General features: G+C 42.9%; 1 protein-coding gene across 4 annotated transcripts in view; it reads left to right on the forward strand.

Moving 5' to 3' along the window:
- ADAMTS12 (ADAM metallopeptidase with thrombospondin type 1 motif 12) overlaps positions 1-18,909 on the forward strand; it is a 170,386-nt gene that overhangs the window by 86,293 nt on the left and 65,184 nt on the right. For all 4 annotated transcript variants that reach the window (XR_012761860.1, XM_075410653.1, XM_075410656.1 and 1 more), the window contains 7 exons: positions 1,641-1,765; positions 4,131-4,280; positions 6,892-7,035; positions 7,717-7,861; positions 12,849-12,941; positions 13,172-13,317; positions 14,897-15,066. Coding sequence is in view for 3 of the 4 variants with exons in the window: in XM_075410653.1 (XP_075266768.1) it covers positions 1,641-1,765; positions 4,131-4,280; positions 6,892-7,035; positions 7,717-7,861; positions 12,849-12,941; positions 13,172-13,317; positions 14,897-15,066 (973 nt within the window). In the remaining variant the exon portion in view is untranslated. The remainder of the gene's footprint in view (positions 1-1,640; positions 1,766-4,130; positions 4,281-6,891; positions 7,036-7,716; positions 7,862-12,848; positions 12,942-13,171; positions 13,318-14,896; positions 15,067-18,909) is intronic.

An 18,909-nucleotide genomic window follows, 5' to 3' on the forward strand; every position in this document is an offset into this window, starting at 1 on the left:
TGCATTGAGCCACACTTATGGAGAGGGGGGTTTATTTGATTAAAATAAGGTGTTCATTTTACTCTTCTGTTAGTCTTTGGCGTATCTGTTTTTAGGATAAATGCTGCCTTGGACAGCAGAGTATTTAGCTGATGACATTAGGTGTTCCTGCATAAAATCACCAAGGAAAATGTAATTAAAACAGACAAATTAGGAATGTGGAAATGGAATCTCTCCAGTGTCAAAAGAACATGCAATGCCAAGGAAGACTAGACAAGAAACAGAAATTAATGTGTGCATCATCACTCAGAATCTAATTACCTAGTATTACCTGAAATGTATTATAAGTTGTAATGCTAGAGTATCTGCAGATCTCTGAAGAAGTAAATCTGTTATTGTGCAGCTCAAACACACGTTTGTTTTTGGATGTCTTTCAAAACAAAAGACTGAGCATTAAGCAGATGCTAATTGCTGTAAATCAGCTATATATTCGTAGTTTCCAGGGTCTCTCATTCACAAATGCGTTGCTACATGCTTAAATACATGCTGATTGTCATAATTTTATAGCTATTTTTAAAACATGGTGCATGACTTAACTTGCTGTGACTGCAGGAACATAAGGGGATTTTCTCAGTGCCTTATGGTTATGACCGCAAGCCAGATAGTCCCAGTGTTGTTGAAGGCCATGAACCAAGCCATGGGGCCAGGCTATGTCTTCTGTTAGGATAGAGCCTATTGTTGTAGTCCTCAGTGTAAGAATATGCAGGCCAAAAACTGTATCTCTTGTCTTAACAGGACAGTTAGGACCTGAAGTCCATGGTGACCTCCAGTTAAGTTTAATTGCTATATTTCTGTGGCTGTTTTGAAAATGAACAGTGGATTCCTGTTCAGTTGAGCATGGCAATGTTGGAAGCAGCAGTGTTGAGTATCTTTCAAAATTTGATTTTATGTTACCCAGAAATTACTATCTGGTAACAATAGTTTCTGCTTTGCAAAATGTTGATTTTACTTAAACAGAGTCAACTGCAACAAGATACAGCGAATGCCCAAGACCACAAATGAGAAAATGTTTTTGAATTAAATTATTTTGCATACTTTGTGTTTCAGAAGAAATTTCAGTGATTTGAAAGTATACTATAAAATGATAAGATGAGGTAGAAACACCTATGACTGCACTGTTTCTCCTTGGAATTGAAAATTGTGTGAGAAGTACACCTTTAAAAACATAATTGTTCCCTAAGCATGACGTTGTTCACATAACATTGAGCGACAAACTTGAGCATGAAGTCCCATGCTAAGTAGTCTTTACCTTCTCTATGGAGGAAAATTTGCTTTCAAGAGAGTATGAAAAGTTTGAAAATGTTTGAAAGTTTCAATTCAGTGTTGGGTCTTATGAAGCTCACTTACCAAAAGATATGTACATTTCTGGATTTAATTTTTGCTTTTTGCTGCACCGATTACAAAAATGTCAACATTTTAACCTAATTTTCAATATGTTAGATAAATAGATGTCATTGCTACTAATGGTGGCTCTAGCTTTAGATAAAAGCACAGTCAATTGGATTTCAAAGATTAACCACCTTCACAGCTAACATCAACTGACATGTTGTTGCAATGCAGTGTGGAATTTACGATAATATTTTTCCTTCATTTCTCATTAGCAAGGCTTGAAGATAGTTCATCATGCTGATAAGACGCTAGCCAGCTTCTGCAAGTGGCAGAAGAGTGTAAATCCAAAGAGTGAAGTCAACCCTGCACACCATGACGTGGCCGTTCTTCTAACCAGGTACGACAGGTGATGGTGTTTTTTTCATGTAACATATGAACACGTGCTTCCCATAACATCCTTATAGGGAAGCTCAGGAAGGGTGGGCTAGATGAGTGGATGGGGTGGTAGATTGAGAACTGGCTGAATGGCAGAACTCAGAGGGTTGTCATCAGTGGCGTAGAATGTAGTTGGAGGCCTTCAGCTAGCGGGGTTCTCCAGGGCTCAGTACTTAGCCCAGTCTTGTTCAACTTCTTCATCAATGACCTGGATGAAGGGACAGAGTGTACCTTCAACAAGTTTGCTGATGACGCAAAACTGGGAGGAGTTGGCTGATACACCGGAAGGCTGCGCTGCCATTCAGCCAGACCTGGACAATTTGGAGAGTTGGGCAGAGAGGAACCTGATGAGGTTCAACAAGCGCAAGTGCAGGGTGCTGCACCTGGGGAGGAACAACCCAATGCAGCAGTACAGGCTTGGGGCTGACCTGCTGGAAAGCAGCGCTGCAGAGAGGGACTTCGATTTCCTGATGGGCAACCAGTTAACCATGAGCCAGCAGTGTGCCCTGGCTGCCAAGAAGGCCAGTGGGATCCTGGGGTTCATTAAGAAGAGTGTGGCCAGCACGTCGAGGGAGGTTCTTCTCCTCTTCTACTCTGCCCTAGTGAGGCCTCAGTTCTGAGCTCCCCCATTCAAGAAAGATGAGGAACTACTGGAGAGAGTCCAGCAGAGGGCTATGAGGATGATGAGGGGACTGGAGCATCTCTCTTACGAGGAAAGGCTGAGGGAGCTGGGCTTGTTCAGCCTGAAGAAGAGAAGGCCGAGAGGGGATCTTATAAATGCTTATAAATATCTTAAGGGTGGGTGTCAGGAGGATGGGGCCAGACTCTTTTCAGTGGTGCCCAGTGACAGGACAAGGGGCAATGGGCACAAACTGAAGCATAGGAAGTTCCGTCTGAACATGAGGAAGAACTTGTTACTTTGAGGGTGGCAGAGCACTGGAACAAGCTGCGCAGACGGGTTGTGGATTCTCCTTCTCTGGAGATATTCAAAACCCACGAGGTCCTCTGCAGCCTGCTGTAGGTGACCTTGCTTTGGCAGGTTAGTTGGACTAGACCCACAGAGGTCCCTTCCAACCCCTACCATTCTGTGATACTGTGTGATTCATAGGCTCACGCCATCATTTGGTTCATCCTGCATGAAGGATCTGATGAAGATAAGTTGTTTGCAAAACACAGTATTAATGCAAAAATAATGTTGTGTGGGCATGTCCAACATTCATACAGGCAGAGAACATGAGCTGTATTATAAAAACATGGTTAAAGTTAGACCTGGAGTACCTTTTTAAATGGATTGGTTTTCATTTGTTTTCAAAGTACATATAACATTTCCACGTATGCATGTGAGTGTTTTATTAGAGATGCATCTGTCAGGAAATTGAGATCTGTATGTCCTGAGAGATCAGCAATTTGCAGAGCTCAGATCATTTTCCCCACTTGATCCTATTTCATTTTGTGCTCAATCACTTCTTTATTCTTCTTTGAGGCAATATACCAAAACAACATAGCATGTAGATGAACAACTTGATAATGACAAATCCTAAAGTAATATACAGGTGCAGCTCAGAATGGAACAGTGTTTTGCAAACACGGTGCCATTTATTTTTAAGCTTTAAAGTGTATGATTTTTAAATGCTATTTCCGTGTTTAAGGAGACAAAAAATATTTTTTAAGTGTGGGCAGGGGAGACAGAGAAAACTTGAAGGTGGTGTCTGAGGTTACACGGAGTTTGTGGCAGGGCATCAGACGGAACTTCCACGGGTCTGTAAAAGTGGATCCAATCTGCACACAAATGAGAGAAGAAATTGGGTCTAAGGTCTGTAAAAAACAGTCCTACATTAAAGTCTGTCAGGAAAAAAAAAAAAACCCACAAAAAAACCCCCCTCAAGTGGTGCAGTAAAGAAGAGAGTTGACAAATCTTAAAATAAGAATGAGAAAAAGAAGTCTCACAGTGGTGCATGGTTTACCTCTCCAAATAAACATTCACTTGAATGAACTTGACATAAGGTGAGTTTAATAAACCATACCTCAAAACGCTGTCAGAGGTGGAGGCTTTAAAACCTTTCCTTATGCAAGTTGACAGTAACCATAGGTATTTAGGCACTACAGCAACCTAAATATTGGCTACAAGTTATAGCAGTATATGATAGTAGCAGAATTAGCGCCTGTTGTTTTTGTGTATATGTTTGTAAAAACGGCAACGCTATGCTTTGCTTAAAATGCAAATTAGTAATGATATATTGTAAGATAGAGACTTACTACCCAGTTTAAGTTACACTCTACAGTTGTTTTTAAGCTGTTTTAATGACACATCTCTTTTGTGATTCTAGAAAGGACATTTGTGCTGGCATGAATCGTCCATGTGAAACTTTAGGTTTGTCTCATCTGTCAGGCATGTGTCAACCTCACCGAAGCTGTAACATCAATGAAGATTCTGGCCTTCCGTTGGCTTTCACTATTGCTCATGAACTGGGACACAGGTATAGATGAAATTGAAGGGGGGACCTAGCAAAGTTTAATTTATTATTTGTATGTTAATACTCAAATTGGTAGACAGAAACAAACGAGGAGAGAGTTAATGTGTCTATTACTAAAATCAAAACTGCGTTTGTTTTTTCTAAGCAAAGGAATAAGAGAGAGATTCTTAAGCCGTTGACCTTTGTTTACATTTACAGCTGTCCAGTCAGCCTTTTTTAACAGAGTCTGCTAGGGCAGTACATCAGGATGAAATAATTAAGCTAGAAAGATGCATCACTTAATTGTGCTAATTTTTCCAAACATATACTGAATTACTATACAGTTGCTCTAGATGATCTCCAAATTAATCCAAATCATTTACATAGAACATGCCTATTTCGTTATATCAGGGTATTTCAGTATTGCGGATGAGCTAGAAACTATCTTTAACTCAAGCAGTCAAACTTCACAGAAATATCAAATCTTTGTTCTCCTTTCTAACAAATAAATAAAGTCACTTTTGGGCATTTCGTAATAACTGGTATCTTCTGTATCTTAATATTGCTATTGTGGATACACTTAGGGCAAGTCAGCTAAAGCTCCTGGGCATTTAATTTCGGACATGGCTAAACTTTTTTTTATGATTGGGTATTTTTGCCTGAACTGGATTTCTCAGTATTTCAGGTTTCTGAGGGTTTTTTCGTTGGCTAGTTGGTTTATTAAACTGACCTGAAAAATTCGGATTTTTGAGTCCATTTTAACTCTGAGCTGTTTTCCGCGGGGCATAGTGTTGTCTTATGGATACTCTGGTTTGGCTATGATGCGTGCACTTTCAGCTGGACCATGTTGCTTTGCTTTGACGTGTTCATTGCTGTATCTACAATCACATTACTTCTGTTGTGCACCTAACCACCAATCAGAATGAAGTCTGTATTTCCTGATGGGATATTCTAATAATAATCATCATCATTTGATACAAAGATTGCTCAAGTATTGATCCTATCACACATGAATTGGCCTTTCTTTATTCAGCCTTCTAATTGCCAGAAAGGAAATAGGAGAAGTAAATACTGCTGAAATCATTACAACTGGATCTGGATGCTCTAGCTTTAGTTAGTGGTCCCGCAGCCTCTTGCTGACAGGGAGCGTTTTTCATTAACCCTAGTAATCAGAAGACACTTCTTCCCCATAGAGCCATGCATGACCTTCTCCTCATCTAGCCTGAGTGGCTGGTAAGTCACTGTCCTTTGAATACGGTGAGATGGAGTACTGCTATACTTGCCTTTGCAGGAGTGGTGCAGGGCCTTGCCTCTAAGGATTGTCTCCACAAAGAAAACTGAATACTCTAGGGTTTGTTGTTAACATGGAATCATTCTTCCCTCATGCGAGGTTAGAGTACCTATGTTAAAAAGTTAAAAGTATGGACAATAAAAGTCAGTAAGAACAGATGAACAAAAAATGAGAAGAAAGCCATGCACCTATTCCACAGATGAATGCCAGAAGTCAACTCTTCCCCAAACTGTCCCTCTAGATGTTCACAGCGTCCTGTGCTGACAGACCACCTTTATGGAAAAGAGCCTGTCAGCAAGGGGACGGACTTGCTTTTATGCCTCAGACCTGTTACTGGAGTTGATTCTGACTGAAATCGTGCCCTGCTTCTGGAACATTTGAGTCATGGTACAATTACATTTTCCAGAAGCAAAGTCTTAAGTGGTTTGAACTCACTTTATCTGATCCTTTACTGAATCATGACCTGAGTCAGTTTTCACTGCTCTTTCACACAAGGGCATATACACCTTCAGATGTTAACCGTGTAGAAGTCAACACCTTCATGTATCAATATCTTTGTATATTACTATTTCAGATAATCTCCTTCATGTTGAGGTGGCATGGAGGCATGTATGTTTAGTCAGTTGGATCCCACACAATGTTTTTTGTATATGACTTTTACGAGCTGTTGAATGAAGAAATTTCTTGATAAGTCAGAGAAGCCAGAGAGAGCCATGCTGGGAAGACCTGCTATGGACATCTGTTTGTAAGACACGGTTTGAGAAAGCTAAATAGGAAGAAGGAGTGGACGCTGGAGACAAGTTCACTGAGCATTCAGTAATTTTGAAAACAATATCTCTGTTTCAATGTATCAAAAGAGATTTAAAAAGCAGCAAGCAATAGAGATGTGATAATAAGAGACTGTAAGACAGAGTGTAGCAAAGCTTGATCTTAGTTAAAGTGGTACAAGCCTGAAATAACTGGGATCCAAGAGCTAGGAAGCGCTCTTAGCTTTAGCAGCTTTAACGTAACTTGGAGCTTTAAACCGTGACTCCCAGCCCAACTGTGCGACATTGTTTTGACTCCTTTAAAAACAGCCCTGATTATAGTCTCTGACAGTCTGTTCTTTATTTTGTGCAGGACAATATTGCTGTACTTAACTGACATATTTGAAGTCCTGCTGGAGTGTAGATTTTTTGCAGGTTTTGGGTCAGATCTACCATATTTTTTTAGGAAACAAGTATCTACAGCTCACCAGGGAGGAAGCAACCTTAGTGTCTTTTTAAGCACAATGTGCAACCCATAGGTGGGTGTTGGGGTACAACCAATCAGCTAGAATAATTAGATGTTGTTTTTCATCTCCAGTTTTGGTATCCAGCACGATGGAAAAGAGAATGACTGTGAGCCTGTTGGAAAGCGCCCATATATTATGTCCCGACAGTTGCAGTATGATCCTACTCCACTCACCTGGTCACAGTGCAGCAAGGAATACATCACACGTTTCCTAGAGTGAGTGATTGGATTGTATCATTTCCCTGAAAGAGTACAACCGTGTATGAGACGTTTATGTGGAGTTGGAACTAAATCCTGTATTATTATATTACTGAATGTAGGTTTTTATAGTGTGCTTCCCATGGAGGACAAACCCCAGGCTTATTGCTAGCTTACCATTTGGGAAAAGTTCCTTTATATTCTTGTTTTCAAGAAGTGAACTCAAGCATTGTCATATCAGCTCAGGTTTGGTGCAACCTGCTTTTTGCAGTTATCAGGAGGAAGGAAGCATTTCTGTCAAGGACTTTGATGGAACATCATAGACTTTGCTTTTGACCACAATGACATGTACTTGACTTCAATGACTTGTTCAATTTAGTTATGTTCTTTTTAAGAGCAATAATATGGTATAACTTTAACCAGAGGCGGTGGAGTGCTCTGAAGCCACTCATCAAAGCATAATGAACTCGTGATATTTCCACTTTGACAAGCTATATTTCACTTTGAAAACCCTCCCTTACTAGATGGAGAGCTTTTTCTTAGCAGTACTTCTGCATAACTTAGCTGGAATCTAGAAGCATTATTTCCAAAGGCCATATGCAAAATTATCATTAAGAATTAGATGCTGAAAGTCTGTATTGAACTGTCAAAAAAGTATGATTGTAGGGGTTTTTTTATTATGCAATTTTTGTCTTTTAGTCGTGGGTGGGGATTCTGTCTGGATGATATCCCCCAAAAACAAGTTTTAAAGTCCCCAATTATTGCTCCTGGAGTGATTTATGATGTGCATCACCAGTGCCAGCTTCAGTATGGTTCCAATGCTACTTTCTGTGAAGATGTGGACGTAAGTGCTGTATGTTTTTCTTTATTCTCCTAATAAGAACTTAAGTTTCTTGAACTCTGTGGAAATGCAGTCAGTGAACCTCAGTTGCTATATACAAATGCGGCGTGTTCAAAGTCTCATAGGCTAGATGTGCAGTGAAGGCATTGCCTAACACTGTTTTATTTGGGCTCTGCACATTCCGGAAGGGAGTGGTTGCACTGTTTGCCTTGTCTTTTGCAAGACCTTTACTGGATCTGGCGCCATATCTATTGTTAAACACTTGTCATTTTTGTTTTAAACTTGTAATACTGATCTTAGGTAAATTATCAATGCAGCTTAAATCGCAGTGTAAAAACCAAGATGCTCCAAGCTTATATCTTTCACCTGACCAAACTGTTCTGGGAACATATCTTCAGTTCCAGGAAGAGTTTTCTGAAGAAATCAGGGTTGGACTCTCTTCCCATATGTCCAGAGTTTTCACTCTTGATGATCTAACTAATTAAAAGAAATTTTAGTCCATGTGCCTAGAAGAATCTTTATTTTCCCATCAGACATCGTCTTTTTATGTGGAAATGTGTAATTTACAAAGTATCCTGGGATCTCACAGCATAGCAAAACAGTGCTATGTGGAGATGCAAGGGAAAAGTATAGTCGCAGCACCACAGCTCTCTGCAAGAGCTAGGAGCCACTGCAGAGTAACAGGTTATATTAGCAAAAGGTGCAGTGGTATGGTATTTTAATTGTACCTAGCACGTTCAGAGTTATTTGGCTCTGTACAGCATTTTTCTGTTTAGAACAGTTCGGAAGCAGTGGTTTCAAGTGCTAGCCTAGCTAAGTGATCACTAATTGTTGTTGTATTTTGGGCAGCAATATGCAGCAAACATTGCAGATAGCATCCAGCCCTTGCTCACCCTGTTAAACATAGCCATGGCAGAAGTGGCATTATGGCTATCAGCAGTGCTGGAGTGGCTTTTAGGCAAGGTATTGTGCACAGCTGTGGACTGGGGACTGCTGATGTTGACTGTTTATTCCATTTGGATAATTATGTATATCCTCATCTACCCTTCTATTAGGGAGATTATTTCTGATTAATCTTCTCAGCCTCAATAGATGACATGATTACCAATGTTGAACTGCAACTACTGAATCTGAAGCAGGTATTGAAAGATTGCTTTCATTACTTGCTGTTCCAGATTCCTCAGTTGCTGCAATTTGTCTGTTGGTACAGATAAGACAATTAAAGTGTATTTTTGCAGTATTGGTTCATTCTGTCTCTCCTTGGGCTTGATGCTTTTAAATTTGACATCTCCTGATAAACCAATTTTACAGCTCGACATGTGTCAGAAAATTAATTGATATCACCTCATTTTGTATTTTACTGGAAGGCCTGTGTTTTGCAGGTAGCTGCACTGGTGAGGAAAGGAGTTCTGCATAGCATAGTCTGCCTGGCATATTAAATGATCAGTGTAGTCATTTTGGCTAAAAGGTCTGACTGTTCTTTGCCTTTCCACTATTTATGTAACACTCCCTCAGTGACCAGGCTACATTTGTTCTGTAACATTTAATGTTTGACTGCATTCGATCCACAGATTCTTTTCGAAAGAAGAATCTGCATTTAGCTGAAGATGCTCAAGGGTTCAGTGATTACACTTAGCAAAGACTGAGGTTTACAATTCAGATGCTGGTTTCCACGAACCATTTAGGCAGTAAGTCCTGTAAGCATCTTCTGATGTACGTAAATACTGTCCCTCTAACAAGCAAAAGCAAAATACAGATCAGGGGAAAGAACTTTCCAAGTGGAAGGTGGTTCCATAGCTTCTTGTAGGACAGGCTGTAGGAGCTCAGAATCCTTATCATACTGCCGTCTCTTTATCTTGAAAACTTCCATTGGCTTCAGTGAAACTGGGTTTTTTTGGACTTGACTTTCTTTAAGGCACAGACTCTGATCTCCTAGATTGGGTGTAAAGTGTATACTGTATTACTGATGATAAAAATCACTTGCCTTGCAGTGAGTCCACACTAGAGTCATGAATTTCTGGGTATTACCTCCAAAAGCACAGAGCAAACAGTGCTTTGTCTTGTACTGTTGTTATTCTTGAAGATGGGAAAAAAAAAAGCTCTGATATATGTAGATCAATATGGAAAAATTCTTGCAAAGCTGAAGAGTTTCCTCTGTGAACTCTTGACTCTGAAATCTCTGAGTGCACCTCGTAAAAATGAAACTGTCAGTGGAAAGCTGGGTTTGGTTTCTGTGCCTTTCTCTGATATCTGAAGCACAGTGCAGGAGTGCACTTCATACACTAAAAAGCACGAAATGTTTTCTATATATAAGAGTTAAAAATAAAGGATGAATTTCATAATGAAAGAAAATTAATCAGCTAGAACACTTGGGTGGTTCTGCTTTAAGAACCTGACAGTGATGGCTTCACAAAGAGTTGTGAACTAGTGCTACTCCTGAACTATTAATAAGGAACTGCAGAACAACCTTTGACTTGTGTACATGGACCAAAAGCAGTTATATGAGCCGAGATGCAGTGCCCCAGACATTGTATTCCAACGGGACATTTGGAGTGCTTTGAGATGTTCTGTACTATCAACTTCCTTTCTGGTGTTCTAGATGAAAACCAAAGTGAACACACAATGCAGAAAGTAAATGAAAGACAACTCTCTCAAAACAGACTGTACCTAAGGTTAGCTATTTCAAATAGAATCAAGTCAGAAACTAGCAGCCAAGTTTTGCATTTCACACTCGGACAAATGTTGCTGTTAGCTCATTGGGGCTGGATTTTCAGTTTGCCCAGTTTCTGTGTTGGCTCCCAAACCTGGCATGTTGTTTATTCTGAGAATCCCAGCAGGAGCTGCTAGTGGGATCCTTCTTGTTGGCTCGTTTTTCTGATGATACTTGCAGCTGTCCCTGCTTCAGACAGGTGCTGCCAGCTCTGTTCCCTCTGCCAGTGCTGAGCTCTGCAGAACAAACAGCCTCAGCCAGGATCTGGCCCAGAGCCCCTGGGCTTTTGCTTCTGCTGTCCCAGTTGGGAGTTCGCAGTCCCGCTGACACCCTGGTTTCTCCAACTTGGAAGTAGTCTTCCACCCAAAGCCCTGCTCATTCAGGAATTCTCAAGTATGCAGGGACTCTGTGTCTCAACCAAAAGAGAAGCTGGTGAGCTTGTGAACTGAGGAGGAGGGAGTAGCCCTCGCTGTCTGTCCTCGCTGTCTAGAGAATAGTTCTGGTTGCATAAAGAAGACTTGTTATAAGGTAGCGGTAATGTTTCTTGTCCTGATACCTCTATTGACTCTCAGCAAGTTTGCTGATGACACAAAACTGGGAGGAGTGGTGGATACACTGGAAGGCTGTGCTGCCATCCAGCAAAACCTGGACAATTTGGAGAGTTGGGTGCAGAGGAACCTGATGAAGTTCAACAAGGGCAAGTGCAGGGTCCTGCACCTGGGGAGGAACAACCCCATGCACCAGTACAGGCTTGGGGCGGACCTGCTAGAGAGCAGCTCTGTGGAGAGGGACCTGGGAGTGCTCGTGGACAACAGGTTAACCATGAGCCAGCAGTGTGCCCTGGCTGCCAAGAAAGCCAATAGGATCCTGGGATGCATTAAGAAAAGTGTGTGGCCAGCAGGTCGAGGGAGGTTCTCCTTCCCCTCTAGTCTCCCCTAGTGAGGCCCCATCTGGAGTACTGTGTCCAGTTCTGGGCTCCCCCATTCAAGAAGGATGAGGAACTATTGGAGAGAGTCCAGCAGAGGGCTATGAGGATGATGAGGGGACTGGAGCATCTCTCCTACGAGGAAAGGCTGAGCGAACTGGATTTGTTTAGCCTGAAGAAGAGAAGGCTGAGAGGGGACCTTATAAATGCTTATAAATATCTTAAGGGTGGGTGTCAGGAGGATGAGGCCAGACTCTTTTCAGTGGTGCCCAGTGACAGGACAAGGAGCAATGGGCACAAACTGAAGCATGGGAAGTTCCGTCTGAACATGAGGAAGAACTTCTTCCCTCTGAGGGTGATGGAGCACAGGAACAGGCTGCCCAGGGAGGTTGTGGAGTCTCCTTCTCTGGAGATATTCAAGACCTGCCTGGACAAGGTCCTGTGCAGCCTGCAGTAGGTGACCCTGCTTTGGCAGGGGGGTTGGACTAGATGACCCACAGAGGTCCCTTCCAATCCCGAACATTCTGGGATTCTGTGATCCTGTGATTCAGGAGTTTCTGTCCCTTCTGTGGAGCTGGCCATGGCACGTGAAGCAGCAGCTGAAATGCTGTGCTTTACTGGCAAGGTACTGCATGAAACTGGCACCAGTTTCTGAGTAACTTAATATGCAAGCACTAACTAACCAGAGCTCTTACTCTACCCAGCCCACTAGGCTTTTTCTCTGCCGGCTAGCCTGGAGTACTTCTTTTGCCATCTGCTTGGCTGGTGTGTAAAGAGACCTGTGATTTGGTCTCTCTTTCCTCATCCAGTTTTGGGACCTCCGTGGATGTTAACCTGGCTGTTGTACTTGGAGACGTGACACTTACTTCCCTGGCTGGCTTCTTTAGCTTTTTTTTTTTTTTATTTCACTATATGTTTTCAGGCAGACAGCCATGCAAAATTGAACATTGCATTCGTTAGTGCTCATCAAATGAAAATAGCAAAAACTCTGTTCACCTTCACGATAAACAGTAGTTTGCAAACCTTGTAAAAGCATTTTTGCTGTGTGTAGCTGGGAGCTGAGTAGCCAATGAGGACAACGTCTGAACTCGCATAGTTCATGTAATTCACTTGATAGAAAGTATTGACCATTTCCTATTTGCCAAATAGTCACTGCTTCTACAATAATGAGGAGTACTTGTATTAGGACCCTTGGTGAGTCCTAACTTGTGGAAAACTCTGAACACCTGCCTCTGGAAATACAGCCCTTGTAAGGCTTTGTAAAAGGATGTACAAAATTGTGGGCGGCTTTTGAAAATCTTGGGCATAGGAGTTCAGCTCTGCTTCAGACTGCTGCATTTTTTTTTCTTTTCCAGAACCTTTGCCAAACGCTCTGGTGCTCAGTGAAAGGCTCCTGCCGCTCCAAACTGGATGCAGCTGCGGATGGAACAAGATGCGGAGAAAACAAGGTGACTGTGAGCTGTGCTGCCCGCAAGCTGTGCTGGTCACAAAAGGGCAATGGAGGAACCATAAGTAGCTCTGCCATTCTTCTGCATGAATGAGGGGCATCCCATGACATCTCCATTTACATTTCCACTTAAGTTTTTGACCTTCAGGGACCGAAATAACAAATAATTCCCAATAACATTTTCATGCAATAATAATTTTAAGCTGTTTGTCCTTTCTCTGCTCTCTTCAGTGGTGTTTCTCTGGTGAGTGCATTACAGTAGGCAAGACTCCTGAAGCAATCCATGGCGGATGGGGTGTTTGGTCATCCTGGTCCCATTGCACAAGGACATGTGGGGCAGGGATTCAGAGCGCAGAGAGACCATGCGACAACCCAGAGTAAGCTGAGTGCACAATCTTTTCTTACCTTTTATTCAAGATCTTTGAGGTACTTGTGACATTGGAAATTCTTTTGTGTGAGACTGTTGTCGGCAGGTGCCACAGCAAGACAGGCATTGAACACCTCTCCTTCTCAGTTAAGTATACCTGCGTAAAATTCAGTTGGCTTACATTTTACAATTGCCATCTTGTTCTTTAATCCTTACCCTCCATGGAGCTTATTTCTATACAAAATAAGTCAAGTCGTGTTACTTAGCATTCAGGCGTTGCAGAAATAATAGGAATGTTGCTTTAATAATACTGCCATGAATAAATAAATGTCACAGAATCAAAGAATGTTAGGGGTTGGAAGGGACCTCTGTGGGTCACCCAGTCCAACCAACCTGCCAAAGCAGGGTCACCTACAGCAGGCTGCACAGGACTGCATCCAGGCGAGTCTGGAATATCTCCAGAGAAGGAGACTCCACAACCTCCCTGGGCAGCCTGTTCCTGTGCTCCATCACCCTCAGAGGGAAGAAGTTCTTCCTCATGTTCAAACAGAACTTCTGTGCTTCAGTTTGTGCCCATTGCCCCTTGTCCTGTCCCTGGGCACCACTGAAAAGAGTCTGGCCCCATCTTCCTGGCACCCACCCTTAAGATATTTATAAGCATTTATGAGGTCTGCTCTCAGCCTTCTCTTCTTCAGGCTGAACAAGCCCAGCTCCCTCAGCCTTTCCTCGCAGGAGAGATGCTCCAGTCCCCTCATCATCCTCGCAGCCCTCCGCTGGACTCTCTCCAGTAGCTCCTCATCTTTCTTGAACTGGGGAGCCCAGAACTGGACAGAGTACTCCAAACGGGGCCTCACTAGGGCACAGTAGAGGGGGAGAACCTCCCTCGACCTGCTGGCCATACACTTTTCTTAATGCACCCCAGGATATCATTGGCCTTCTAGGCAGCCAGGGCACACTGCTGGCTCATGGTAAACTTCTCATCCACCAGGACACCCAGGTCCCTCTCCACAGAGCTGCTCTCTAGCAGGTCTGCCCCAAGCCTGTACTGGTGCATGTCCTCAAACACTGGGTGAGAACAACAGCTAGCAATCCGTTCCTGAGGGAAATCAAAGACTCACCTTTCATGTTTTATTCTAGTCATCAGCTTTATTTGAGCTTCAGATACATGAGTTGATAGATAGAGAACATGAAAGACAGAATTTCCTAATAGGCATCTGAAGTCATGAAGATGCTACATCTCATTTTCAGAAATCACTAAGAGGATACTTAACAGCAGAAATCACTTGGCTTTTTAGAAGAACTGTCAATCATTCTGGACAATATGGTATTTTGGGGAGTTCATTTGATAAGGTAATTTGTTGTGAGCTCAGCTGGGCAATGTATCAAGCACTTCTTTGGGATACAGGGTTTGTCTGGATCTCTGTGCTCTATACTCACATGTTCGAGTACTTGAACAGGTGAATGGTATCTCTACTCTGTCAAGGATTCAGATTCACCTTCTTAACCCACTGGAACCTGACAGACAAGGTTCTTTTAAAACTACATTCTACCCAGAATCTAACATCCCAATCTCAATGTTCCTTTTCTAGACCACAGTTTGGAGGAGACTACTGCACTGGAGAAAGGAAACGCTATCGCATGTGTAACATTAGCCCCTGTCGCAAAGGCTTGCCAACCTTTCGTCAGATGCAGTGCAGTGAATTTGATACAGTTCCCTACCAGAATGAATTCTACCACTGGGTTCCCGTTTATAACACAGGTATGAAGCTACAAATTTTTTAGTATCTTGTATAAGACCTCAAATTTACAGACCTATGAGAAACCCTTATGAGGGCAAGAAGTCACTGAATTATAAGTCTTTTATTTAATTAGACAGAAAAATCGAATGTCCCTCCATATGCATGTATGCCTTTTGAGTATACACAAAGTCAGTCACTCTCTTCTACACATTGATGGTTTTGCAAAGCTCTGGTGATAATGGCTGTCAGTGTAACTAGCCCAGTTCCTGGAAAGATAATGCACAAAGAAGAGCAGTTGAAGTCGTGTCTGTACTAATTGTTTGGGATAGACCTAAACCATCTTTTCCAGTGTCAACTGCAGAACAAGAAATACAGTAGTATAATGTAGAGCTGCATGTTTTGGCCTGCATACATCACTGCATCCAATAAGCAGAGCTGTTCCACTGCACAAGTGTAACTTTACTACTTACACGCTCATATCTGCATGGTAAGTGTACCTGGCACCACACGGAGCAAGCAATACCTCAACAGGTTCGGTATTGTACTGCCCTGTATTGTAGAGACAGAATCAGTCCCTCTGCCTTATAGTTACTAAATACAGGGATAATAGTTATTACCATGCAGTTTGATTCTTGGTGTATGCATAAACATAAGGTGTGGATTATCCAGTAGAAGCTAGTGGTGTAATTTTTTTATGCAAAAATAAACCATACAGAGAAGTGAAGCTTAAGATTCAAATTTTGGTTTAGTTTGCCAAAAGTATTTTTCAGCAAGTTCATTGCATTTTCGCAGTTATTGGCAGTTCTGAGTAGGTTTCGTAAATTTCAGCTACTGTTTCAATTTCGCCTAACAAATACACCACTGAAGATGAACCTGAAGCAGACAGACTTTCAGGAAAATTTCGGATGAAAGAAAATACGGTTGATAGAAAAAGACTTTTTCAGAGGGACTCCCAGTAAAGCAAACCATGGTTAAACTCTAACGGTCTAAGGCTTAGTTCAAAGCCAAACTCATAAACCATTTTCTGCAGTCACCTGTTGCTGAAATGGGGTTTCCAGTCCTCTCTGTTGCTCATGTGTACCACTGGAGGGTACAGCCTCCCTTTATGTCCTCTCTAGGGCAGTGCTACAGAACTGGTAGTTCTGCATGTGCATTTTTTGCAGAATGTCTGCTTTTAAAGGGCATTAAGAATCATGAATTAAATGCTTCCTGCACAGTGGAAGGCAGGCATATGGTGTGTCCATGACGTGTTTCAGATAGAGCTGACTGGAGCTTTACAGGCAAATCACCTTTAAAATGATGCGTTATTGAGCCTGATGTATTTCATCTGGAAAATACAGGGTTTCAGTGACCTTTTGCAAAATCCTTCATATACCAAGGAAATATTTTTTTCTGTGGCTTGAAAAGCTGTTTGACTGTCTTCACTCATCTTCTCAGCAGCCAGAATTTCGGTCTAGACTCCTCTGTGATCTGTGAGGTCCTTCATGTTTGCAACTTCATTCTTACATTCCATTAACAGCATCTGAAGTGTTTTCTTGTTGCTAAACTGTAACTTACTTGGCTTCCTCAGGCAGGGTCTCTTGGGAACACTCATCTAAGCAAGGAGTTGGCCAAACCCTGTGCTGATCCATCACCTGAAATCATCATTGTATGGTGGAAGGTGGGTGGCTGTCATGAGCACACTGCTTCCAGTTTTGTCCAGCCAGTGTTACCTGCTCTCCTGAAATACATCTGAGAGTTTTCCTCCCATGTCAGTTTCAAATTTTCTTTCACCTTCCATTCGTTGCTAAAGACGTCCTGGGCAAAATAGCTTCAAGTAGCGTCATGAAACAATGCTCTCTCTGTGAGATGGAGCGCTTTGAGCCTTTCTTGTGAATGTTTGTCCTAAACAGACGAAGACATTAAACAAAAGCAAACCAACAGCGTCTTGTAAAACCCCCACAAAAAACAACTGATGTTTCAGGGCTCTGAAGACTTAATCACCATAGCCACCATGTGTACACCACCAACCTTTGTCAGTGTACACCAACTTCTCTTACTTTTCCCCTTACCTGGGGCAATCCTATTTCAAAGACTTTTCACAGCACCCTGTTACTACTTGAGCTTGCTGCCAAGAGGGTTTTGGGTAGTGTGGTGGGTTGGCTTTGGCTGGACGGCAGGTTCCCACCAAAGCCGCTCTATTACTCCCCCTCCTCAGCTGGACAGGGGAGAGAAGATATAATTAAAGCTCCTGGGTTGAGATAGGGGCAGGGACAGATCACTCACCACTTACCGTCACGGGCGAAACAGACTCGACTTGGGGAAAATTAATTTAGTTTATTACCAAACAAATCAGAGTAAGATAATGAGAAATAAAAAATAAATCTTAAAAGCACCTTCCCTCCACCCCTCCCTTCTCCCAGGCTCAACTTTAGTTCTGAATTCTTTCCCTTCTGCCCCTGGGCATCTACACCAATGCACGTAGCATGGGCAATAAACACGATGAGCTGGAAGCCTCTGTGCAGCAGGATAGCTATGACATGGTCACCATCACATTAAAGTGATGGGCTGACTCTCATGACTGGACTGCTGCAATGGATGACTACAAACTCTTCAGAAAGGATAGGCGAGGAAAGAGAGGTTATGGGGTGGCTCTGTACGTCAGGGACTGCCTCAAATGTATAGAGCTCAATGATTGTGATGACAAGGTTGAATGCTTATGGGTGAAGATGGGGGGGGAAGGCAAGAAGTTACACATCCTTCTGGGGGTCTGTTATAGACCACCCAACCAGGGTGAAGAGGCAGATGAAGTTTTCTACAAGAGGCTGGCACAAGTCTCACAATGGCTAGCCCTTGTTGTTGTGGGGGACTTTAACTTCCTGGATATCTGCTGGAAATAAAACATAGCAGAGAGGAAGCAGTCCAGGAGGAGATTCCTGGAGTGTGTGGAAGTCTTACAGGCACAGGAGCAGGCTGTCGCCATGTGCTGCAAGATGAACCTGTGGGGAAGGCGACCGGTGTGGCTGAACAGGGAGCTCTTGCTGGGACTCAGGAAAAAAAGGAGGGTCTACCACTTATGGAAGAAAGGACAGGTGACTCAAGAGGAGCCACAGGAATCTCGTTAGGTCATGCAGAGAGGAACTTAGAAAGGCAAAAGCCCAGCTAGAGCTCAGGCTGGCCACTGTTGTAAGGGACAACAAAAAATGTTTTTACAAATACGTCGACAACAAAAAGAGGGCCAAGGAGAATCTCCATCTCTTATAGGGTGCAGGGGAGAGTATTGCCACCAAGGATGAGGAAAAGGCTGAGGTACTTAATACCTTCTTTGCCTCAGCCTTTAATAGTCAGACTGGTTATTCCCAGGGTAGTCAGCCCCCAGTGCTGGATTATAGGGAAGGAGTGTGGAACAAGAAGCAGTTAACGACCTGCTATGCCACCTGGACACTCAGAAGTCTATGGGGCCAGATGGGATCCACCCAAGAGTGCTGAGGAAGCTGGCAGAGGAGCTGGCCAAGCCATTCTCCATCATCTATCAGCAGTCCTGGCTAAAAGGGGAGGTTCCAGATGAGTGGAGGATCCCCAGTGTAATGCCCATCTACAAGAAGGGCTGGAAGGAGGATCCTGGGAACTACAGGCCTGTCAGCCTGACCTCGGTGCCGGGGAAGGTTATGGAGCGATTCATCCTGAGTGCGCTCACCGGGCATGTGAAGGACAATCAGGGGATCAGGCCCAGTCAGCATGGGTTCCTGAAAAGCAGGTCCTGCTTGACCAACCTGATCTCCTTCTGTAACAAGGTGACCCGCCTAGTGGATGACAGACGAGCTGTGGATGTCATCTACCTGGACTTCAGTAAGGCGTTTGACACTGTTCTGCACAGCATCCTC

The sequence above is a fragment of the Opisthocomus hoazin genome, chromosome Z, assembly GCF_030867145.1.
Source record: "Opisthocomus hoazin isolate bOpiHoa1 chromosome Z, bOpiHoa1.hap1, whole genome shotgun sequence".
Classification (NCBI taxonomy): domain Eukaryota; kingdom Metazoa; phylum Chordata; class Aves; order Opisthocomiformes; family Opisthocomidae; genus Opisthocomus; species Opisthocomus hoazin.